We start from the raw sequence: 21,677 nt of genomic DNA on the forward strand, positions 1-21,677 counted from the left end.
CGAGTGGCCTTTAATGCAGCAATATCTCTACTCTGCCATCAGGACCTCAGACAGTCACATTCTCTCCCCTTGAAGATTTCTTAGGCAAGAGTCAAACCCAGGTTTGCTGACTACCCTGACAGTACCTACAAGTTCTGGGAGACCCATATCAAGCTTTCTGACAGGTCCCATTGAAGGCTCTTTCCCTGTACTTGAGATACGGAAAAAGTAACCTTCCACCTTGGAGGTGGGTATAAATCAGGGCACATCCCAGTTCTCTCCAAAAATTGTCTTCTAATTGTCAATTATCCACTTGGCCTTTCCTTCTTCTCTGATGGCTGGAGATAGGTAACTAATTCAGGTTCCTAAAGTACTTCTCAGTACTCTCCTTTGCAAGTCTGGTTTAGCCAATCTTGTACCTCATTTTGTAATATGTAAGTAGCAATGTACTTTTTGGCCTCTTATCTTAAGACCTCAGCTGAAACCAAAATATGAGAAGTCCATTTTAACATCCTAGTACAGTCAGATATCAGTTGTTTATTGTCCGTTACAAATTTATTCTAAGCACACACTAACTGATATGCATCTACTATGTGCAAAGCAAAATACGAGGCCCTGTGGAGCGCCTACTCTAGCAGGAAAGGTAGAACAAATGGTAAAGAAGAGCTAGATTTACCAATTCCACTATAAAATGACCCAGTCTCCTTAAAATTCAAATTTATTTAATGGTTACAAGCATAGACTCTGGAGCCAGACTCCCTGGGTTCAAATCACAGCTTTCTTCTTTCTAGCTGTGTTATGTTAAAACACTCTGTGCCTCAGTTTCCTCATCTGTAAAATCAAGATAAAATTGTATTTTCTCCATGGGACTCTTATGAGGAATACCAGAGTTACTTTTTGTAGAGTGCTTAGAACACCATATAGGTGCTTGTTAAATAAAGATCCCTTCTCATGTCTCTTAAATGAAATCCTTAAATATTTCTGATAGTTATATCACATGTCTTAGAAAGATATATTCTCTCTTAAAAATTTACTAAAAATGAGCAAAAAGGAATTCTTCCAAAATGATGAAATAATGAGAGTCCACAAAATGACCTGTGCTTAAAAATTAAATGTAAATAATATCTAAAATTAGTCCCCACAGCTCCTTGAATGAAATTTTAGTTTCTGTCAGAGTCCTGCTGGGTTTATCGCCTGGCTCATTCTACAAAAAACTGAAATGACTTGCAAGGACATAAATCTAAAATAATTCAGGATCATCATCAATATGGTGGGAAATTAAAATAAGTTGAGGGAAGACAGTATGCCAAAAGTCTATGCAACTATTAAAATGCCCTACCACTTTGACTCTGAGTTTCCTAACAACCAAAGTCAAAAGTAAACATGATTTTCTTAAAGCCACATTGAACATCAAGCCAAAAACAAATCAAAACAAAAACAATTTAAAACCATACTATCTTTTTATAAGAAAGAGATCTTTAATGAACAATAAAAAAACAAGAAGGAAAAAAAAAACAGTAATAACAAATCTTTTAGAACATCTACTTGAAGGAGATCTTAAAATACTTCCCTTAAATTAATGCAGTTTTGTACTAAATTTTCTTATGGCAATCCTCCCTGTAAGCCAATGCCTTACTTTTGCTGCCTGGTTCAATCAGGAGAATCCAGCAAGTGAATGAGAGTGCAGTCCAAACATTCAGGTTTCTGATATTTTCACTTAAAATCTCTACAGAAATGGATGGACTGTATGTCCTTTAACCCCTCTTCCCTCATGTTGTTCCTCTCGACTGAGATTTGATAAAAGGTGAGCAGCAGACAGTGTGAGGTTACATACTCTGACGATGGCCTACAGTGAGGTATTCAGTGCTACTGATTAAGGGCAAATCCACCTGCTTTGGAAATCAACCGAGTCATGGTAGAGTTGACAGTCCTGCTGTTAGAGAATGCTTCTCAGAGCCAGAGGACATAGCACATGGCTAGTTACCGCAATGTATTATGAAATTTTAAAATTAACAGCAATAACTTTGCACTTAGAAAGATTTGCAGTGCTGCTCTGCATAACTTCAAAAGTGGGGTATTGTTAGATAACCATATTTTAGCATCATCTTAGCTCAAACACAAACTAAGAATTAGGGAACTGGATGGTAGTTCTAGTATATCTCTGTTAAGTTATACAACCTGAACAGTTCATTGCATCTTCCTATGTCATAGTTTTCATCATCTGTCAAGTGATGAATAACTTTCAGGCTTTTAGTATTTGGTGGTTTGGTGAATAATAATGTAGAAATTGTGCTCATTAATTGCCTGTCTGCGTGCTGTGTACCCTTTGGAATAATTTTATGTATTGTAAGCATTTGTCAATTGGCTCTAAACAGACTTCATTGCTCTGATTTCACCAGTTCTTAAAAGGGGGAATTTCAAGCCTCATTCTTCTTGTGCAATGGGAAGAGTGGATTAAAGGATCTATGTTAAAGGAAATGAAAGGATGGCCTTTCACGCAGGCTGCTGTGCACATTTTCTGTGATAACCTAAGGGAAGAAGGCACTCAATTTCCTTGAAAGTGTGTCTTTTGGAATATCAATTTTCCATGAAAGAGATGTCTCAGATTTACCCAAATGTCAAGAAACTTGTTTCTCTACATGCAGTTTTTCAGAAGTAAAATTTGAAGAAAGCAGCTATTGTCAGAAGCATGTTCTTGAACTTTATATATATTAAATGTTGATTAATTAGTACAACTTAAAACAACTTCTTTTCCCTCCTGTCTTCCAGCACCAAGGAAAAATTGGAGTTAAATTTAATGTTGGGACAGATGACATCGCCATCGAAGAGTCCAATGCAATCATTAACGATGGGAAATACCATGTAGTCCGTTTCACGAGGAGTGGTGGCAATGCCACGTTACAAGTGGACAACTGGCCAGTGATCGAGCGCTACCCTGCAGGTAAGCCAGTGAATTTGGATCCGGGGAAGATTTTATGGAAAAAAGAAAAAAAGCAAAACATAACTGGAAAACAAAGCACTGTTTTGCATCCGTTTCACCAAATTTGGGGTTTTCTGAGAAGCCATCAAGTATTTATTGAACATTAGAGCCATGTGAATGTAATAGCTTCCTAAACTGTTCTTGATACAGTGTATAAATGGCATTTTATAGGAGAACTTGAAGGCACACGTTTCGTTTGCAAAATTCAGGACATCAGTGAAATCTGAAAAATGCAGACACAAAAGATACATGTCAAATCGCTTTTTACCAGATCCTTGCATTTGAACAAAGGAAAGGCTTTGTCAAAAGTAACAAAATTAAAATTTAAAACAGAGGGAGGAAATATTATAATGCTTTTCTCTGAGAGAAAATAAAGACAGTTCCTTTGATGTTGGTGCATAGCTGAATTCATGAAATGTGCAAGAAAACCATGGGATAGGCAGAGAAATGGAAAAGAACCAGAATATCATTAATCAGTAGTTGTAAGAACATGCATGTAAATTAAGTTTTTTTTTCCCACTGTCATAATCACAGGGTTTCATAAGGATTCTGTGACACTAATATTTTTCATTTCAAGTCGATAAAATGAATCTGAAGCCATTATTGATAAAAATCATCTTGTTCATTGTTAGTGAGCTTTGCTAAGACTACATTTTTGCAACAAAGGCAGTGGATTAGAAATTTAAACCAGTGTTGCTTGTGATTGCATATATTTCCGATTAAAAAAAGTGGCATTTTACAGCAATCCTTTATCCTCTCTCTGTTTTAATACAAATGATGTTACTAAAATCATCTGTCTTATTTCTCTCTGCTCCCCTTTGAGATACAACAATGATTTTTATACAGCAGATCTGTAGCATAGAATAAGGAAGAAGTATAAAATAAATTATCATTCATTTTCACAATAAAAATGATTACACAAACTCCTCTATTAGGATTCTTTTTTTTAATTGAAAGAAATAATTGATGAAATACATGAGTTTTTAAATTAATATCAATTTTTCCCAGTACTGTCTCACAATTAGGAAATGAAATGACTTTGACGCCCTTCTGGATCTTTTCTGATTTATAAAATTCTACATCTTCAAAATCCAGTTCAAACCTATTCTGTAAGCCTGGTGCTTTGCAAATGTTTGCTGAATTAAATGGAATAACAAAAAAACAAACCCTGCTCTATGACAAAATTCAGAAGCAAGCACAAATTAATCGTATGCTCAGTGCCTATTACAATACTGGCAAATAGTAGACAATAAATATTTGCAGAATTGGTGTACTGGGACTTATCACAATTATATACTACAATTATGAGAACATACACCTTCCTCTACCTTCTGTAAGTTGAAGGAATAGAAGATCTGAAAAGAAAGTAGCTTAATACTTAGGTAAAATGTTTCATAGTCCCTCTAGTCCTTTATTGCATTCACTGAAATCTTAGTGGAATTCCATATTTTTTATAATTACAAACTCAGTGGAATTACAAAAAAAAAAAGAATTAGCAAATGTCCTGAAATATGGACGTATTTGAGACTTATTTACTGAGAGGGAGTCATTGCACTGGACATTATGAAATATATAAAGTGGGATAAAGTCCTGCTCCTAGAGTGTTGTTACCTGTGAAGAGTAGACCTGGACATGTAAAATGATCAATCCTGATAATATTGCAGTGTAGCTATTGCCTCTTGCCTAATGTTGGTTCAACAGTTAATTCTTTAAAATTTTCTTAATTGAGTAACCTTTTAGTTGTACCAGCACTTTCAAAACTAACGTCTTTAAAAACTCTGTGGTAGTGGTGGAGTGGATCCATGCACAAGTTAGTTTGGGAAATTCTGAGTTAAGTTGAATTTAAAATATCTCCACTTGGGCTTTATTACATTGATATTCATAGTGCATCTTTATAAGAAATATAGTATGCATTTCCCAAGCTTAGATGATCAGAACCTGGTTTTCTAAAGCACCAATGTATTTGGGTAAATATTCATAATGCTTTTTAAATTTCTATATCCCACTATTTTAATATAGTTTATGTATTTAACAAACCTTTGTGCACATATCAGACACCATGTACTGGATTTTGCTCAAAAAAAAAGACATGGTCCCTATTTTTTTGTGCCATACTAATGTGTAATCTGAATACTGGTAACTGAGAGTAGGGCAGTATTCATTTATTAATTCAACATATATTTGTAAATTTTTTCTAGATTGATATTTGATTAACACATATAATATTTTATTTTCCAATTAAATGGAAGCTCAGAATAAGACACACAATACGAAATATATTTAAAAATCAGAAGCTGACAATATCATGATAATTAAGGAACAAATGTTTAGAAATAGACTTTTTAGATACTACCTTTTAATTTTAATTAAGGATTCCAAATGCTTTTTCCACCAAAAAGTATTTTAGATAAATTAATAAATCAAGAGCAAGCAGAGTTAGAATTATTCTGAATGATACAAGTAAGGGTAAAACACTGAGTCTTCCATCAAGGAAATTAGAGCATATGAGAAGAATTCTGTTCTGTACATATAAAAGGTTATCACCTAATATATAGAAAACTCAGGGGATTCACTATTGTTGCATTTCAGAGTGATGTTGAGGTAGGAAATAAGCCATGAAAATTTCAAACATCTTTTTCTTTTGGAGTTTCATTTACAGCAGTTACATAAAAGTTTTCAATCCAAATTAAAAAGTATGTGTCATCTAAAGTTTTTAAATCAAAGTGATTTTAAGTGTGAGTTCAATAGCAAGGTCTAGTATATCTCTTTTTTCTGTGGGTTCTTGGTATGACTAGTTTTTATTTATTTATTTATTTTTAATATTCAACAGAAAATCTGCTGGACTAATGCTTTTACCACCAAGTCCTATAATCAGAGTAGCAAGAACCAACAGACTGTATTTGGTTTCTTTTAAAGAGCCTGCACTGCAAAATAGAGGTAATAAGGGTTGAGATTAGTAATTAAGTATAGCACTTAACCTTCCATTATAGGGCTTTGTGGTAAGTGCTTTTATATGAAGCAATTCATCTAGCAGCGACACTATACCTTTAATGAAATGCACCTAAAGCATTGACGTGGTATTACCCCACAGTTGTCTGGAAAGCTTTCATAGAGAAACTAATTAGTAGAGGTGGATTTTGTGCTCTATTAGAGTATATGAAATACTCCTGTATCTCAACAATCCATATTTTAGAATAAATATTGAATTTTCTGAATAGCAGATGCAGTTTCCATTATTTTCTGTATATGGAGCAAAGTACAGAAATAATATGTTGCAAAACATTTAAAGTTTAAAAGCCATTTCTTGGTGCTTATCAGTTAACTCCCTAGAATATAATGCATCATTAATCACTGATTTGTCCCTAACTACAGTTATGTAGCGAAATTTTCTCTCACAACAAAAATAGACCTCCTCGTAATATCAATCTGCAAAATCTGATGTCATCTTGCTTGCCTGCCTAAAGATTGCTCTACATAAATCACAGCTACCTTTTAGGATAAACTGGAGTTCATCTGCCTACCATGTATTGACAAAAGATGTCCTTTATAGTCTACTCAAGGTCAAATATTAATTTTTTTCCAATCAAGTTAGCACATCAAATAAAAATAAATTAAAGGGTGGATTTGTATAAAATGACATCACTAGGCTTACAATCTGGTTACAGAGATAAGTTCAAGATTTAAAAATACTATACATGAGTTATCATATCTTATTTGGTGAATTCCAGAATAAGATGTACCAAAAGGGAAAATAGGTTCCAAGGAGGAAGGAGGCCACTTTGGAGAGATTGGTTTAGTAAGACCAAGAAAAAAAAAAATTGTGACTTGATCTGGGTCTTGAACAGCTAGGCTTTTACTTGAACAGCTAGGCATTCATTTAGGTGGATTAGCAGAAAGAGATAGAGACAGAGAAGATATTTAGCAAGCTATTAAATAATCCAGGTTTCAGAAGATAAATGCCTAAAACAGGATGTGGGGAAAGAAAGAAGAGGATGAATGCAGAATATATAATAAGACTTGGTGAACAACGGAATGAAAAGAACATCATTCCCAGACTGTAAACCCCCCCACCCCCGCCCGCCAGCTTTCTCTCCCCACTCTCTCCCCGTCTCTCTCCCCCAGCAATTATTCAACCAATATACTCTAATGCTGCAATGTATCACCAGACTACACTAGGTACCAAGGAAATGGAAACCTGTGCTGTGGGCAGGGACAAATAGAAAAGTCTATGATATAGTTCTTGCTTGCTAAGAGTTTAATTTGGTTGGGAAACAAGAGGAATGCAGAAAACCTACCAATATCAAATAATATGTTAACTGTCATAATTAGTATTGCAGAGTTTATTTGCTTTTAGGATTTAAAGAAGTTGATCTTGTGTGGTGTGATTAACTAGACCCTTTAAGGGATGTGAAACTCAGAAAAAAAGAGAAAGAAAGAACTGTGGAGATGAGATGGTGTAACTGCTTTCTGCATGACCATGCAATCTGGCTTGAATATCTTACGGGTATTTTTACTATGAATCTTAACTCTGTTTCATCAGTGAAGACTATTAAATGGCTGGTAGCTCAGAAAGGTCATCTTTATCACTGTACTTTAAATTCTACATATTGTGTTTAGATTAATCCATTAACTTATTTTTCAGTTAAAGTCATCAAAAATTTATTACTTATCTATTATAAGCCATTCCATTGTTTGAACTTTCTATTTTAGTATTGAAGTTTAGGTTGGTTTGGTGATTCTGCTGTTTTTATTTATTTTTAACCTAATTTTCACTAGTATCATTTAACTGAGAAAATCCACCTCATTTATAATCATAAATTTGAAAGAGGAAAGGAACTTCAGAGATCTTCCATTCCAGCTCCTTCATTTTTCAAACAATAAAATGGAACTTTGGAGAGGTCAATTGATTTCCTCAATATCACTATGCTAGTTAGTGGCAAGGTCAAAACTTTACTTGAAAACTCTTGTCCCCGGCTCTGTGCACCTTCCTGAATACTGTCTGGGAGACAGACACCAAAATGAAGAAAGATCATTACATGTGTCCTTCAATGTACCAACGTATAGTTATCATAACTAAATGTAATGACTTACATGGTTTATCATAGCTGCTTATTAATCCCTGTCATCGTCTGCTACTTCTGCTGACCTGCAAAGACACATATACAGACAAAATTGTATTATCAGTGTTTCAAAAGTAACACATGCAATAATAATAATTTTCCTATAAAAACTATAGTTAATTTATCGCTTAATTTTTTAATCAATAATACTCAGGTTGCTAGGCATAGATTATTATTATTTTAGCCTTACTTTAGAAACTTCCTTAAATTAAATAATATGGATCTTCATTATTTTACTGTCCCTGCTGCGTTCAACCTTTAGGTTGACATAACTTCACATTTCATTTTTATTTATTCATTTATATATATATTTCTCAGTGACATCACTTGAGACTTAGTTGATTTAGTAGCTGTAAGAGGAGAGGATCATTACAGGATCCAGGTATCAGCATCCTTAGGAATTATTTGTAGAAAACTATTTCTTAGTAGAATACTTGCCTCATGTCTTGGTTAAATGTATAGATTAGGAAATATTTGACTGAATTCCTTTTTCCCTCCTATAATGGTAAGATTGAAAATATGACTCACTAGTGTTAACTTGATAAAACCATATAGAAGTGACTCATTCACTAAATAAATGGCCAGTTTTAAGGAGAGTTCAACAAAAAACATAATAATCACGGCTCAGCATCTGGTTGGGTGCTTCATAAATAATTATTGAAAAACTCCAATTTCCTCCTTTGACTTCTGTGTTAAAACATTCTCTTTTGCTGTTGGTTTTTGTTCAGAATATATAAATATGCATTGACGGATTTTTTGAGTGTATAAATGTTTGGCTTCTGCTTGACATATTGAAATGTTTACTAATCCAAATTTCCCCAGTAAATCTTACATATTCTGAGAAATCTGAGGCCCAAAATATTATAACTGTGTTAGTTAGAAAGTGACAAAACTCTGACTTCTCCTGTGTACATTTTCTTCTTTCATAATGTTCAGTTTTTCTGGGAGTTTGGTGTTTTTTCTTAATAATGAAGCATAATGAACTTTTTGATAAGCAGTATATTAAATGCATATGCTTAAAATTATCAGATTGGCATCAGAGAAATTATACCCAAAAATGTGTTTTAAATGTTATATTCTCAGACTTTTCTCTTGTTCTTATCATTTGAATGACCTGGGGATTTTCTTTTTTTAATATTAAAGAGTTTTTAGAGTTACTGTAACATGAACATATTAGGGATTTTATTTTCTGACAAAAGAAAGGGAAATTTTCTCTGTGGTTCTACGGGCTTTCATATCATGTAGACTCCTCTGGCTGCCAAACATAGATAAAAGAACTATCTTCCAAAAGACTATTTTTCACAATCCAAAAAAAGGAACAGAGAGTATATCAACAGGTTGTGCTGGTCCATTCCTCATGTCCAAGTCTTGCAGTCTGACTGGGAGTTGCCTTTTTGTTTCATTCTTGCTAAGTACTAATGGAATGGTCTTCATGTTCCTTCCCAAGAAGCCTGTCGATGAGGGACCGATCACTAACTTTCATAAAGTTCTCTTGTCTGGAGGCTAAAATCTCTGCCTCCCATCAATAGTCTGCCCTATAGTTCTTGGGCCAGATTCTCACAGAAACAAATTAATCATTGCATGTAAGATGATTCTGAGACCTCAGTTCAACCCCACCAAACCACTGCTTTTCTGTTTTCAGAGCATACCGATTTTTTAACCCTAAAAACTAATATATTACTAAATGCTTATTGTTGACAACACTGAAAAAATCTGAAAAGTAAATTTCTTTAGCTGTCAGTTGAGTACCTACTGTTTGGATATCATTGTGAATGATGTAGAAACATGTAAGCCAAAGCTCTTCTTTCCTTATTTCCTCTATTATTTTTCCTTCCAACTTAGATTAATCGATTTTGCAACTGAGACTACAGGGAAAGTGATATCATAACTAAGGGCCCAATAAACGGGAACACACCTCATGAATTCCATATGTATTTGAAGCTAGACTCCTTCAAAAGCCCATTAAAACAAACAATTAAATAGTTTTTGAGACATTTAACAGGTAATAAATTTATTCCATTTTGGAAGTTTTGCTTATAAACACACTCAAGTTACAAAGTTTCCTTTGAGACTGAAACCTAAAGAAAAAGAGATTTTTCTCCAAGTTATTCAATCATGCTTTCTTATTTTGACAGCTTCTCAGATTCTATAACTTAGGAACCAACAAATGAAATCAAATGAAAAATATTTATTGATCAATTACTAGGTTCAATGAATTTCTCTAGGCATATTATCACTTATATTATATTGTAATATACAAATAGCCCTTCTTTGTGATTTCCAGAAGATTCTGCCTTTTGCTTCTTGTTCCCTGCTATTATCTCCAATGTACAATTTTTTTTTATTTGAATTCTTATCATAATAAAGGGATATATTGACTCCACTCTTGAAAATTACTTCTGTTAAACAGAGACTAGCATTATCATGTTTTAAATGAGGTTGGCCAAAGATATCAACTTGGATATTGGGTTCAAAGATTTTTCTCCAAAGAAAGTCTCCAAAGACTAATAATCAAGTTCATGTTCCTACATGAATTACTCATGTCAGATATAAAAAATTAACTACCATTATAAATGCAAATTCAGTTTTTAGGAGGTGAGATGGAAAGGGATTTTAAGAAAAGCTAAAGATTGAAGGTCAGAGAAATTACATTTTTACGGATATTGTACTTTCGAGAAACTTTAAATGGCTGCAAGTGTTTGGTTGATTTTAATAATATCCATAGTTTTATAGCAATGCTTTAATAACTTGATTATTATCCAAAAGTATCTTCCATCATGCAATCTGTAATTGTCTTAGTTCAACGAAAGATATTATGTTCTCCTCTCAATGATAAGACTATCTCTGAACACTTCTCAAACTCTCATCCCTTATTTTCTCAAGAGAGTTTTATTAAATTGTATTAAATTTAATAAATTTCCAAGAAATATTTATACCTTTTTATGATAAATAAGTGCTTTGCATATAATTTAACAATAAAAAAAAATTCCTGCTCTATGGTTTTTCCCTCTCAGCTTTGAATGTCAGCGTTTGAATGCCACCTATTAGCAAGGTTCATGTTTTATATACCATTTCCTCTCGTCCATCTTTGACCTAGTTTTCTTATATGTAGCTCAGGAATAAGTTGGTATTAAATGTTGCTTTACTTTTAGCAATCAATTGAATGTATGGTAAAGAGGTAGCAGAATATAAAAAAGGTTAAAATTTCATACATTGATGTCTAGGCCCTATGTGGATCACAAAAGTTAGGAACTGTCTTCAATCTGAGAAGTGAATCTAGATCAGGCTTTCTTAACCTCCTTTGAATCTCCATCTCTATAAGAATCTGAGAAAGTAGGACACCCTATTTTAAAATAACACACACATCTACATATACATATGTAAATAAAAAGTTACTAGTATGAGTGTTAGGGGTTGCATCTCATTTGTGAGATGTCCCAATGGCCTATTTACTTAAGATTCAGAATCTCTTCTGTAGGTGATCTCTGAGGACATTGAGATTTTTGGAGGAAGAAATGTTGTCTGTTTAAGAACCGATGAGGAGAACCTCCTCCTCCCCAATTGAAGTGTGCTTCCAGTGAGATGTAGCTGTCCTATATTAACCTTTGACTAGCCGCCTTTTCAATGCAGCCTTCTGGATGTAAACTCTACTAGCTAGGATAAAATTCTGTTTCTTTAAGAGAGCAGGCCAACTTTTGCATTTCCAATTTAGGTAAGTTGTGCTTTGAAATATGATGATAAGAAGGCCATTATCCTGCCAATAATTGTGTTTTGAGCACTGATACTATGCTTAATATTGAATATCCCTTACAACCAAAACACATCGTAAGAGTCCCATTTGGATAGGTCTGTGGGTAAATTGACTGGATTGTGTAATGTGATAGTGCAATAACAGTGCTCAGTATCTCCAAGACAAAAGTAACTATTAATCTGACATCTTTGAGGAGTAATGTTTTTATCATTATTATAAGAACAGGTTAATAAAGCCCTTCAACATGTATAGAGAAAACTTCAGAACTCATGGAAGAGGAAAATTTTTCTTTTTGTCCCCTTACTTGATCATTTTCACCTTCTTCTCCCCATTATTTTATTATTTATGGTTTAATCTAGTTTATATGTGTATCCAACTGACTACAGGAGAATACTGATAATCCACTCCTTCCCTACTTCAAAAAAATCTTTAATATCAAAATAGTTATATTATAACCAATTACATTGGGAGAATTTAGGAAATTTTTATATTTAAGTTTTCTATTATAAGCAATCTCACTTATGACAAAAACAAAGGGGCACTATCCAAAGTTCATAATTAAAAAAAAAAAATCCATCTATGGTGAGGTTAACAAACTTTTACCGTCAAGGACCAGATAGTACATATTTTTTACTTTGCAGGCCACATGGTCTCTGATACTTACTCAATTCTGCTATTGTAGCTGGAGAGCAGCCATGGACAATAGGTAAGTGAATGGGTGTGGCTGTGTTCCAAAGGATCTTTATTTACAAAAATAGATGGAGAACCACATTTGACCCACAGGTCATAGTCTGCTGACCCCTGATCTAGGATCATGACAGAAGGACACAGTAACCAATCTGAAAGAACTTCCAATGGTCAAAGCATTTTGAGCAACAAATTATATAGTGATAGTACTAGATTATAACCCAAAATGTAAAATAAATATTCATGAGTCCATACTGATGTAAGTAAGTAATTGAATACATAAATAAATGGGGGAGCAGGGGCAGATTATCCTTATAGAAGAATTCCAATAAATAAATGTGGAGGAATGAAGGAAAGAGAAAATCAGCATTAGAAACTCAAAGTAGTAATTTAAGGCATGATTCACTGATGGCTGCTAAAAATTAGTGTGTGAAAGTTTGAGGAGGGGCAAGTAATTTATGGAGTCTGAAAGTATCTCTCTTAAGGGAAACAGCAATTTTCAGTGGAGAAACTCAGCAGATAACCACCTTAACCAAGTGATCAAGTTTAACATCATCAGTAACAAGAAATACTCACTTTGTTTACCTCCTTCTATAATGCACTGAGAAGGACACTTTGCTTCTGTGATATTCTTGCCCAAAATTCCTAACCACAATCTGATAATGACAAATTCAAAATATGGGGCATTCTACAAAATAAGTGACCAGGACTTTTCAAAACTATCAACATCATGAATCGTAAATAAAATCAGATCTGAGGGAATAAGGAGACATGAAAACTAAATGCAATATGGAATCCTGAATTGGATTCTGAAACAGAAAAATGACATCAATTTTTTGAAGACTGGTAAAACTGAATAAAGATTGTACTTTGGTTAATAGTATTGTACCAGTGTTGATTTCTTGGTTAAGATACTTGGTTTTGATTATTTAAGATGTTAAAAGCAGGGGAAGCTGGGTGAAAGGTATGTGGGAACTCTCTGAACTATTTTTGCAACTTTTCTGTAAATTAAAATTATTTCAAAATTAAAAAAAAATAAGTAAAGGTTTACATTTTAAAATACCTTTTGTTCAGTTCCATATGTGATAACATTATTCCAGAAATTTTTTTTTTAAGTTCGATATTTTTGTGGAACTGATAATTCTTGTGGTTATTAGAAAAGTAAATTTACTACTAAGGAATTTAGACTGAATTGCTATAATAATCCAAAGGTGTAACCTAATCTCATATTTTAGTTGATTCTTACTTAAGACGGAATGACAAAATAAATGTGAAAACCCTTTGAAGTGTGAAGCTTTAAATAGGCCATATATTAAAATTTAAAATTATGATATCAATATTTTGTGTCAAATTTAGCCTCATGGATTGAACTTTTCTCAAAGAAAGACTTTCATCTTAAACATGTTAAAGTCTGTTTTGTTTTTAGCCTCATAAATTAGACTCAGCATTAAAAAGCATCAGCTGAGGGTATTTTCACCCCTGGAAATTGGAGACTAACTTTCTTCATGTTATTTATTATTGAAGTAATTTGTCATTTTAGGCATATCATCTATATTGGTAGCCCAAACCTTTAAATTACCCATTGAGAATCCAAAAGAGAATATACCTAGCAGAAGTCTGTCTAGATATTACCATATGCATTTCCAGTAAAGTATTTTACTTGGATTTATGAGATAATAAAACTGGACAGAACAGAGGAACATTTAGCTTCGTATTTCTAAGTAGTGTCAACTAATTGATAACATGCCATAATAATTTTTCAGGGTCACCTTTGTTGAAGCATTTTAAAAGTCTAAGAAGAGTCTTCAGATCTCTCATTTATTATTTTTATTGCTCAGTTTGGGATAGGACTTGGATGAGAGTATAATTCATGGTTAAAGGAAAACAAGCAAAAGGAAGCTCTTTCAATGCACAGGTTTGTATTACTGAAGAGGGGCAGAAACCTCACAGTCACAGTAGGAAGTAGAACTGGGAATGAACAGATATGGCCTTTGCTCTATGTAAGCAGAGTTCAAAAGGTCAATCTATCAAAATGACTCAATAAATGAAATTTAAGTTGCATTAAGAGTGGGGTGAAGATGCAACAGAATTCACTCCAAATCCAAGTTATCACAGAGCCTAATGTATAATCTAGTGTTAGCATCAGTGAGTTAGACATGGACTCTATGCTGGGCACCCTATACTGGGCACTGTGCTAGTTATTTTACATACATTATCTCATTAACACTCATAATATCCTTACAGGCAGATTATATCTCCTTTTGATGGATGAATAAGCAGAAAGAGCTTAGGCTACTTGCCAACGTCATGCATCCCAAAGCTCAAACCCATGCTCTGAAGTTATTGTGCAATTCTGCCTGCACTATTCTTACTCCTTCTAAGAACAATTCAGAAAAGTTTGTTCTTGGAACCCACCATGATGTCTGGAGGATGCCCAGATCTTTGTTGAACTGAGGTCCTGATGGCAACTGCTATTGCTTCTTCTGTCCAGATCCCTGAGGGCCTTCAAGAATCCCTTGGGATTTATAGCATGTTCCTGATGAGTCCATTCCATTCTGCTGATTATTCTTTCTTTAGAGCAGAAGTGAATGCTAAGTCCAACTCATATCCCCCTCAAACATTAAAACAGCACTAGAAAATATACACCAAGCATCAAATGACCAAATTTCAAACTTACACTACAAACATAACACAAAATGAAAGGAAAGATAGTATGGAGGTTAAGAGAGAAGACCCAGGAGTCAGACCATCTGAGTTCAAATCCTAATTCCAACACTTACTAGATATGTAACTGCTGGCCAAATTCCTTATCCTCTTTGTACTTAGGTTTCCTAATCTATAAAATAGACATAATGGTAGAACTTACTCATGGGATTGTTTGAAGTTTAAATTAGTTATTAGTTTTTAAAACCTTAGTAATTGGTAAAAAAAAAAATCTGGTAATTAGTAAATACTCAATAATCATTCATCATATATTAGCATCCCTCTGGATACAAATTTACATTGTATGGGTTGTCAGATTCAGGTTTAAATTGCAGAGATAAACTTTTTCAAAACCTTCAGATTATTTCTCCTGACCCTGGCAGACATGTCTCACCTCCTTCTGCCCCCAAAACCCTTCCCAAGCCAGAACACTATAGAGGCATCGCTAGAAAGGACATAGATAACATCAAACGAGAGGGACAGAGAAAATACGTTTGTGAAAATTTAGAGGGTTGAGGGGTGTGTAGTGATCAAGACAGACATCAAGAGAGGACAGAATGTGGGCTTGCTGTTGGAGGATTCTTTGGGTTTTCATAAATTATATGAGCGTTAGGGAGACCATGACAGCTGGTGGACATACCCCTGCCTATAGCTTTACAACCTGGGCATTTCAGAAGGCTCCCATCAGAGAGGATGAGGGGGAGACTGAAATCTGCTCTGTGCTTGGGTCTCCAGCTATGTGCACTGGCCCAGCACACATTCCCTGAAGAAAAGCCAAACCTTTTGCATGGGATCGAGCCAGCTAGAGGAATTTCCTTTCTCTGATTTCTACAACGGTTTCTTATAATTAGAAGACTACAAAAATTATTACTCAAAAGGGTTCACTCCTACAAGAGGACTGAGGCACCATTAATACTTACTCCAAAATAACAGGTACAAGCCAGGATTGTCCCAGGCAAGCAGAACATGTGCCACCTTACCTACATGTAAGATACATAAATTTGTCACCTTACCTATATATAGAACTGAAACGGTTGCTTGGCTTTTACCTGGGGAAACTAGAATCAGCCTAGCGTTAGATGTTAAACTAGGGAACTGAGTTTATTCTTTTCCAGGTGGAGAAACTGACAGTTTTAACTAGAAATAGACACTGAACTGAACGTAGAAGAATAATTTAAACCAGATTTGCAATCTTTGCTTCTTTTTCTTATCCTTATGAAAATATTTAAAAACATCAATATATCATTAGTCACTCATAAATCTGTGCTTAATTTCCTCCTTTGCTTAGTCAGTTTCACGTATCTTAAATTGCATGTTTATTTTTGGATTCAAAATAGTTTTTTTTAAATTTTATTTTCTGCCCAAAGATTATTTTTCTCAAATATTCATTTCATTCGGAATTAGAAAGCATTCAGAAAACCTAAGCAACTGGAAATGGAAAGAAACTGACAGAAAATGAATAAAACCCTTTAAATTGCTGACAGCAGACTCAAGTCGTAGGCCCATCCATTTCTTTCACACATAAAATTCTACATTTTGCTTTAAGGCCCTGATGGAAAGCCAAAAGCCTCAGATCCTCCTTTAATCCATCAACAAAAATGCATTAAGCACTATTACATGCTTCTCCATTGTTATAGACCTGGTGGGGAACACAGAGAAGAAAAAATCATTGTCTTTTTCCTGTGGGAGTTTGAGGTAAAAACTTGGACAGCAAGATAAATCAGTTAGAGAGCAAGCATGTTGTGGGAAATCCAAGATTATAAAGCAAAAAGTATAAACAGAAGAGCTGGAAGAGACATGAAGCAGAGAAGAGATGAACAGGTTTAGGGCTTAAAATAAATAAAGTGTAAGTCTGTTCTGGAGGGAAGATCTAGTAATATACAAGAATAGAGGTGACTATGGATTCAGAACAGCATGAAAAAAATGGCCCTATTCTCTGTGAGGTGATATTTATGATAATTCCATAGCAATCCTAGTAATTAAAGCTGAAGGAGTAGTTAAGAAAGGATGATCAGAATTAGTTTCTTATAGAACTTTTGGGTTCCTAAGGGATATCTATGCTGAGATAAGAAACATTTTCTTTGGGAGTATCAAGTCAGTCCTAGAGTTGGAGACATTATGTAGGTTTCCAGGGCGAATTCTTCTGGGGTCTCAGGAGAAATTGAGCAGCTTCTGGGTCTGTAGTGATACAGTAAAGTTAGCAAGACAAAACTCGATTAACATGTGCTAGTGATGGGTGCCTGTCAAATTTTTAGAAATTCTTAGTGAATAGGTAGTGATGAGCCCACCTACATTGCAGTTCTGCAATGATGTGTGTTTCTGATTGCAACTAAATTCTAACTCCCTAAATCATCTTACTATCTGAAATTCATAATTTCTGTTTTCAATAACATAATTCTCCTCATTATTTTTCTCATTATGATATCAAAGTAGTCACTGGATCCAATGGCAAGCACTTGCTTTTACTAATTTTTCCTTCCAAGATTTCCCAATTGCCATCATTTTCTATCTGTGCTGCCATTATTCTAGTGACATGAAGGCCTTTAACAGACTGGGCCTCTTCTCTTGCTTTCTGTTATAAACCATCTATATTCTTCTCCAGTCCCCATTATTTGAAGCCATCTGATGCACAGCCAAGATGTTTATCTTCCTAAAATTTCTTTCCTCACATCTCTTTCTCCTTCTCAAATGTTTAGTGGCTCTCTCCAAAGTGAACTAGAGAAGAAATGGAATTTTTATGGATGAAGAAAGCGTAAAACTGCTTAGTAGGGTTCAATGCTCTTTTTTCAGGTCTGTTATACATTTGGGGATCTTATTTTTCAGATTTTAATTTTTTTGTTTCAACATGTATAGAAATTCATTTGAAAATCCAATTTTCCTGATTTAGTTACATTTTCTACATTCTCAGTTTTTGTCCTTTAGTGGAAAACCTATGGTTTGAAGTGTGTTTATTTTTACTGTGTTTTCCTTTTAATTTCATACCTTGAAACTTTACTGTTATATATCTGTAAAGAATATACTGAAAAGTCATTAACTTGAAAAACTAGACATAATGTTGAAATTCAATTAGAGTATCTCAGTGTCTAGCCAAATCAAAGTAAGAAGGTCCATTGCATTGATCCATAACTTGTAATGATGTTCTTTCTATTCTTTTTTTAATTCCCTTTTAAAAAGGAAATAATATTAAAAAAAAGGAGTGTTATGATGATGATTTTATTTCAACTCTTAATGAGTATGGTAGCTTTCAGACTCTCCTAATTCTGCTGAACTCAAGAGACCCATCTGTCAAGTTTATCATCCAAGGGATCTTGTATCAGATGAGAACTGGAGCAGATTCTAGCTAAAGTCTTTTTCATTTCTAAGGGTCTAGTTCTATGCAATCTATGTTAACAATAGTAGCCACCATATATTTAGCACTGACCATGTGCCAGAAACTGTGCTCAGGTGCTTTATATACATTGTATCTTATGCTTAAAAATTACCTTATGAATTATACCAGTTTTACAAATTTGCTAAGACTTGGAAAGATTCAGTAACTTGTCCAAGAATGCATTACTGGGATTGGAAACTGGGGTTTTCTAGACCCCACAAAATCAAGTAGACTTGACTATCTCCTTCCATAAATCTTAGCCTTATATTTTAAGAATTTAGAAAATCAAAATTTCATTAATTTCAGAGTGAAAACTCATCCTCCTAGGGCTATTAAAAAGAGAATTTTAATTTTGGTGAGAAATATGTCATCTAGTACATTACCATTATTTTCACTAGAATTATTTTGACAATTTAAAGTGTTTAAAAAGTTTTCCATTCTTTATAGAAATTTTGTTGTGATTCCCTAGTTTAGTCATCAATAAAAATTCTTTTTATTAAAAAATGCAGCAGCCTAGAATAATTTTTGTTTTAAAGACTAGCCAAGAAAAGAAAAGGATCTGGTTACATGCATCATTAATGGCAGAGCTGCACCCATAGCCAAGCCTGTGTCTTTTCAGGGCAGAGTTCTTTCTAATACAACACAGCCAGCTAAAGGGAAGAAAAGGTACTTACTGTATGGGCCTCTTTGGGGATACACTCCATTAAATACCAAGTTACAATAGCACACATCTTGTTTTTCTTCATGTTTATCTATTTCTTGATTAAAATATGAAGCAAATAGGGCACTGATTTATGTCTAAGAGTTAATAGGTGATCTGTTTATCAGAATGCCAAATAAAATTTACAGGAACTTCCTAAAAACATATTAGCAGCCCTATGCCAATTTTCCTGCCCAAGTTAGAATTGTTTCATATTCCTACAAATAGTTAACAGATAGTCATTGTTTCAAATTTCATGAAAGGATTTGACTGCATATCTAAATCATATTGTCTAGTTGCATCTAACAATTTTCCTACTGAATTGATGAGGAAGGCAATTACCACTGTGGCTACCCATTTTCACTAGCAAACCGCAGAAATTGGAGGGAATGGAAGATAGAATTGGTAAGTTTGGATCATGGAGAAGAGACTGGGAGCATGAGACAGCCCTGATGAAGATATCGAAACAAAGGGACTTGGTTTGGTATAGCATGTTGGGATGAAGGGTAGTGGAAGACACCAGGGACCAGGGAAGCAGAATCTATTAATCTAGTCAATAATTCATTCAGAAGTATTTCTTTAAGACTTGCCTTGTGGCTGGCCCTGTGCTGGGGATACTATAGTGAGGAAAAGTGGATGTCGTCTCTTCTCTCATGGAGCTTACAGCCTATTGAAGAAAACACATTATTTCAAATAACCCCTCTGGCTAAAAGGTAGGGAATGGGCTAGAGCAAACCAGAATGATTGATGTCTGGAGCTATGCTATGAGGTGATTACAGCAGTCCAGTTGTCTCTTGCACGAGGGCACGGGAAGCAGAGATGGAAATACACAGGTGGTGAGAGTGTCGGCCAGGCTCTCTCAGAGGACAGCAGAAACCGAGTTCAGAAGCAGGCTTTTCCCCTCCCTTTCCCCAAGCATTTTCTCGAGTAAAAAGCAGTTCAAAACATACATTGAAATCCGTCTTGACTAGAAAAGGAAGTCATAAAACATGCAGCCTTACACTATGGGAAGAATCAATAAAGCTCTGCCCAATTCCTCAGGAAATATAAGGGATTTTGAGATGATTACATCCATACTTAGCCCAAATCTTTTTGTTTTAGCACAATTGGTGCAGTCACCCATTGGCCAGGCTTCCACCGTTCCCAGGTGCTTTCTGTGGTTGCTGCCATATTGCGGGAAAGTTTCCCCATGGTATACCTTTTTCTAAGATGAGTTTAAACTTGGCATCACATTCACCAACAAGCAGGCATCTCCACACAGTGATAAGCACCAAGAGAAAAAGAGAACAGTGTAAGACACTCATCCAGTTTTCAGTAGATGAAAAACATTTCAAATCAGCATGACTATTTAGCAAGTGCCCTAAAATTAATTGTGGTCCCTCAAAATTTTTTTTGTGTTTATTTAAAAAAAGTACTTGGTTCCTAAGAATAGAAATCTGTGTGAATAAACATAGACCTCTCCTTCAGGACTTTAGAAGTTGTTTTTAGGTTCTGGACATGGGCATAATAAACCTTTTGTGATCTCACAATAATTACCAAATTGAAGAAAACATTAGCATATTTCAATTAAAAAAATCTCACCTTATTTAATCAATAGCATAAGTAGAGGTTTGTTTTATATGATATTTTGTACTGTGACTTTTTTAAAATTCAATTTTATTGAGATATATTCAGATACCATACAGTCATCCACAGTGTACAATTAATTGTTCACAGTACCATCATATAGTTGTGCATTCATCACCCCAGTCTACTTTTTGAACATTTTCCTTGTACCAGAAAAAGTGAAAATAGGAATAAAAAAAAATAAAAATAAAAATAAAAAAAACACCCAAATCACCTGTCTCCCACCCTATTTTTCATTTAGTTTTTTTGTACCCATTTTTCTACTCATCCATCCATACACTGGACAAAGGGAGTGCGATCCACAATGTTTTCACAATCATACCGTCCCCCTTGTAAGCTACATTGTTAAACAATCATCTTCAAGAGTCAGAGCAACTGGATTGCAGTTTGATAGTTTCAGGTATTTACTTCTAGCTATCCCAATGCATTAAAACCTAAAAAGCATTATCTATATAGTGCATAAGAGTACCCACCAGAGTGACCTCTCAACTCCATCCAAAATCTCTCAGCCCGTGGAACTTTATTTTGTTTCATTTTGCATCCCCCTTTTGGTCAAGAAGATGTTCTCAGTCCCACGATGTCAGGTCCAGATTAATTCTCCGGAGTCATATCCCATGTTGCCAGGGAGATTTATACCCCTGGGAGTCAGGTCCCACTTAGTAATGAGCTTCATAAGGGCAAGTCCTGTGATAGAGGGCTTGGCACATCAAACCTCCAGTCCTTAATGTTTGTGAGAACATAAGCAACAATCCAGGTGAGGA

At 34.6% G+C, this 21,677-nt stretch overlaps 1 protein-coding gene across 28 annotated transcripts in view; it reads left to right on the top strand.

Moving 5' to 3' along the window:
• NRXN1 (neurexin 1) overlaps positions 1-21,677 on the top strand; it is a 1,176,176-nt gene that overhangs the window by 1,003,592 nt on the left and 150,907 nt on the right. For all 28 annotated transcript variants that reach the window (XM_037806663.1, XM_037806673.1, XM_037806657.1 and 25 more), the window contains one exon: positions 2,749-2,920. In XM_037806663.1, the coding sequence (XP_037662591.1) occupies positions 2,749-2,920 (172 nt within the window). The remainder of the gene's footprint in view (positions 1-2,748; positions 2,921-21,677) is intronic.

Source organism: Choloepus didactylus, chromosome 17 (assembly GCF_015220235.1).
Source record: "Choloepus didactylus isolate mChoDid1 chromosome 17, mChoDid1.pri, whole genome shotgun sequence".
In the NCBI taxonomy this organism is placed as follows: Eukaryota; Metazoa; Chordata; class Mammalia; order Pilosa; family Megalonychidae; genus Choloepus; species Choloepus didactylus.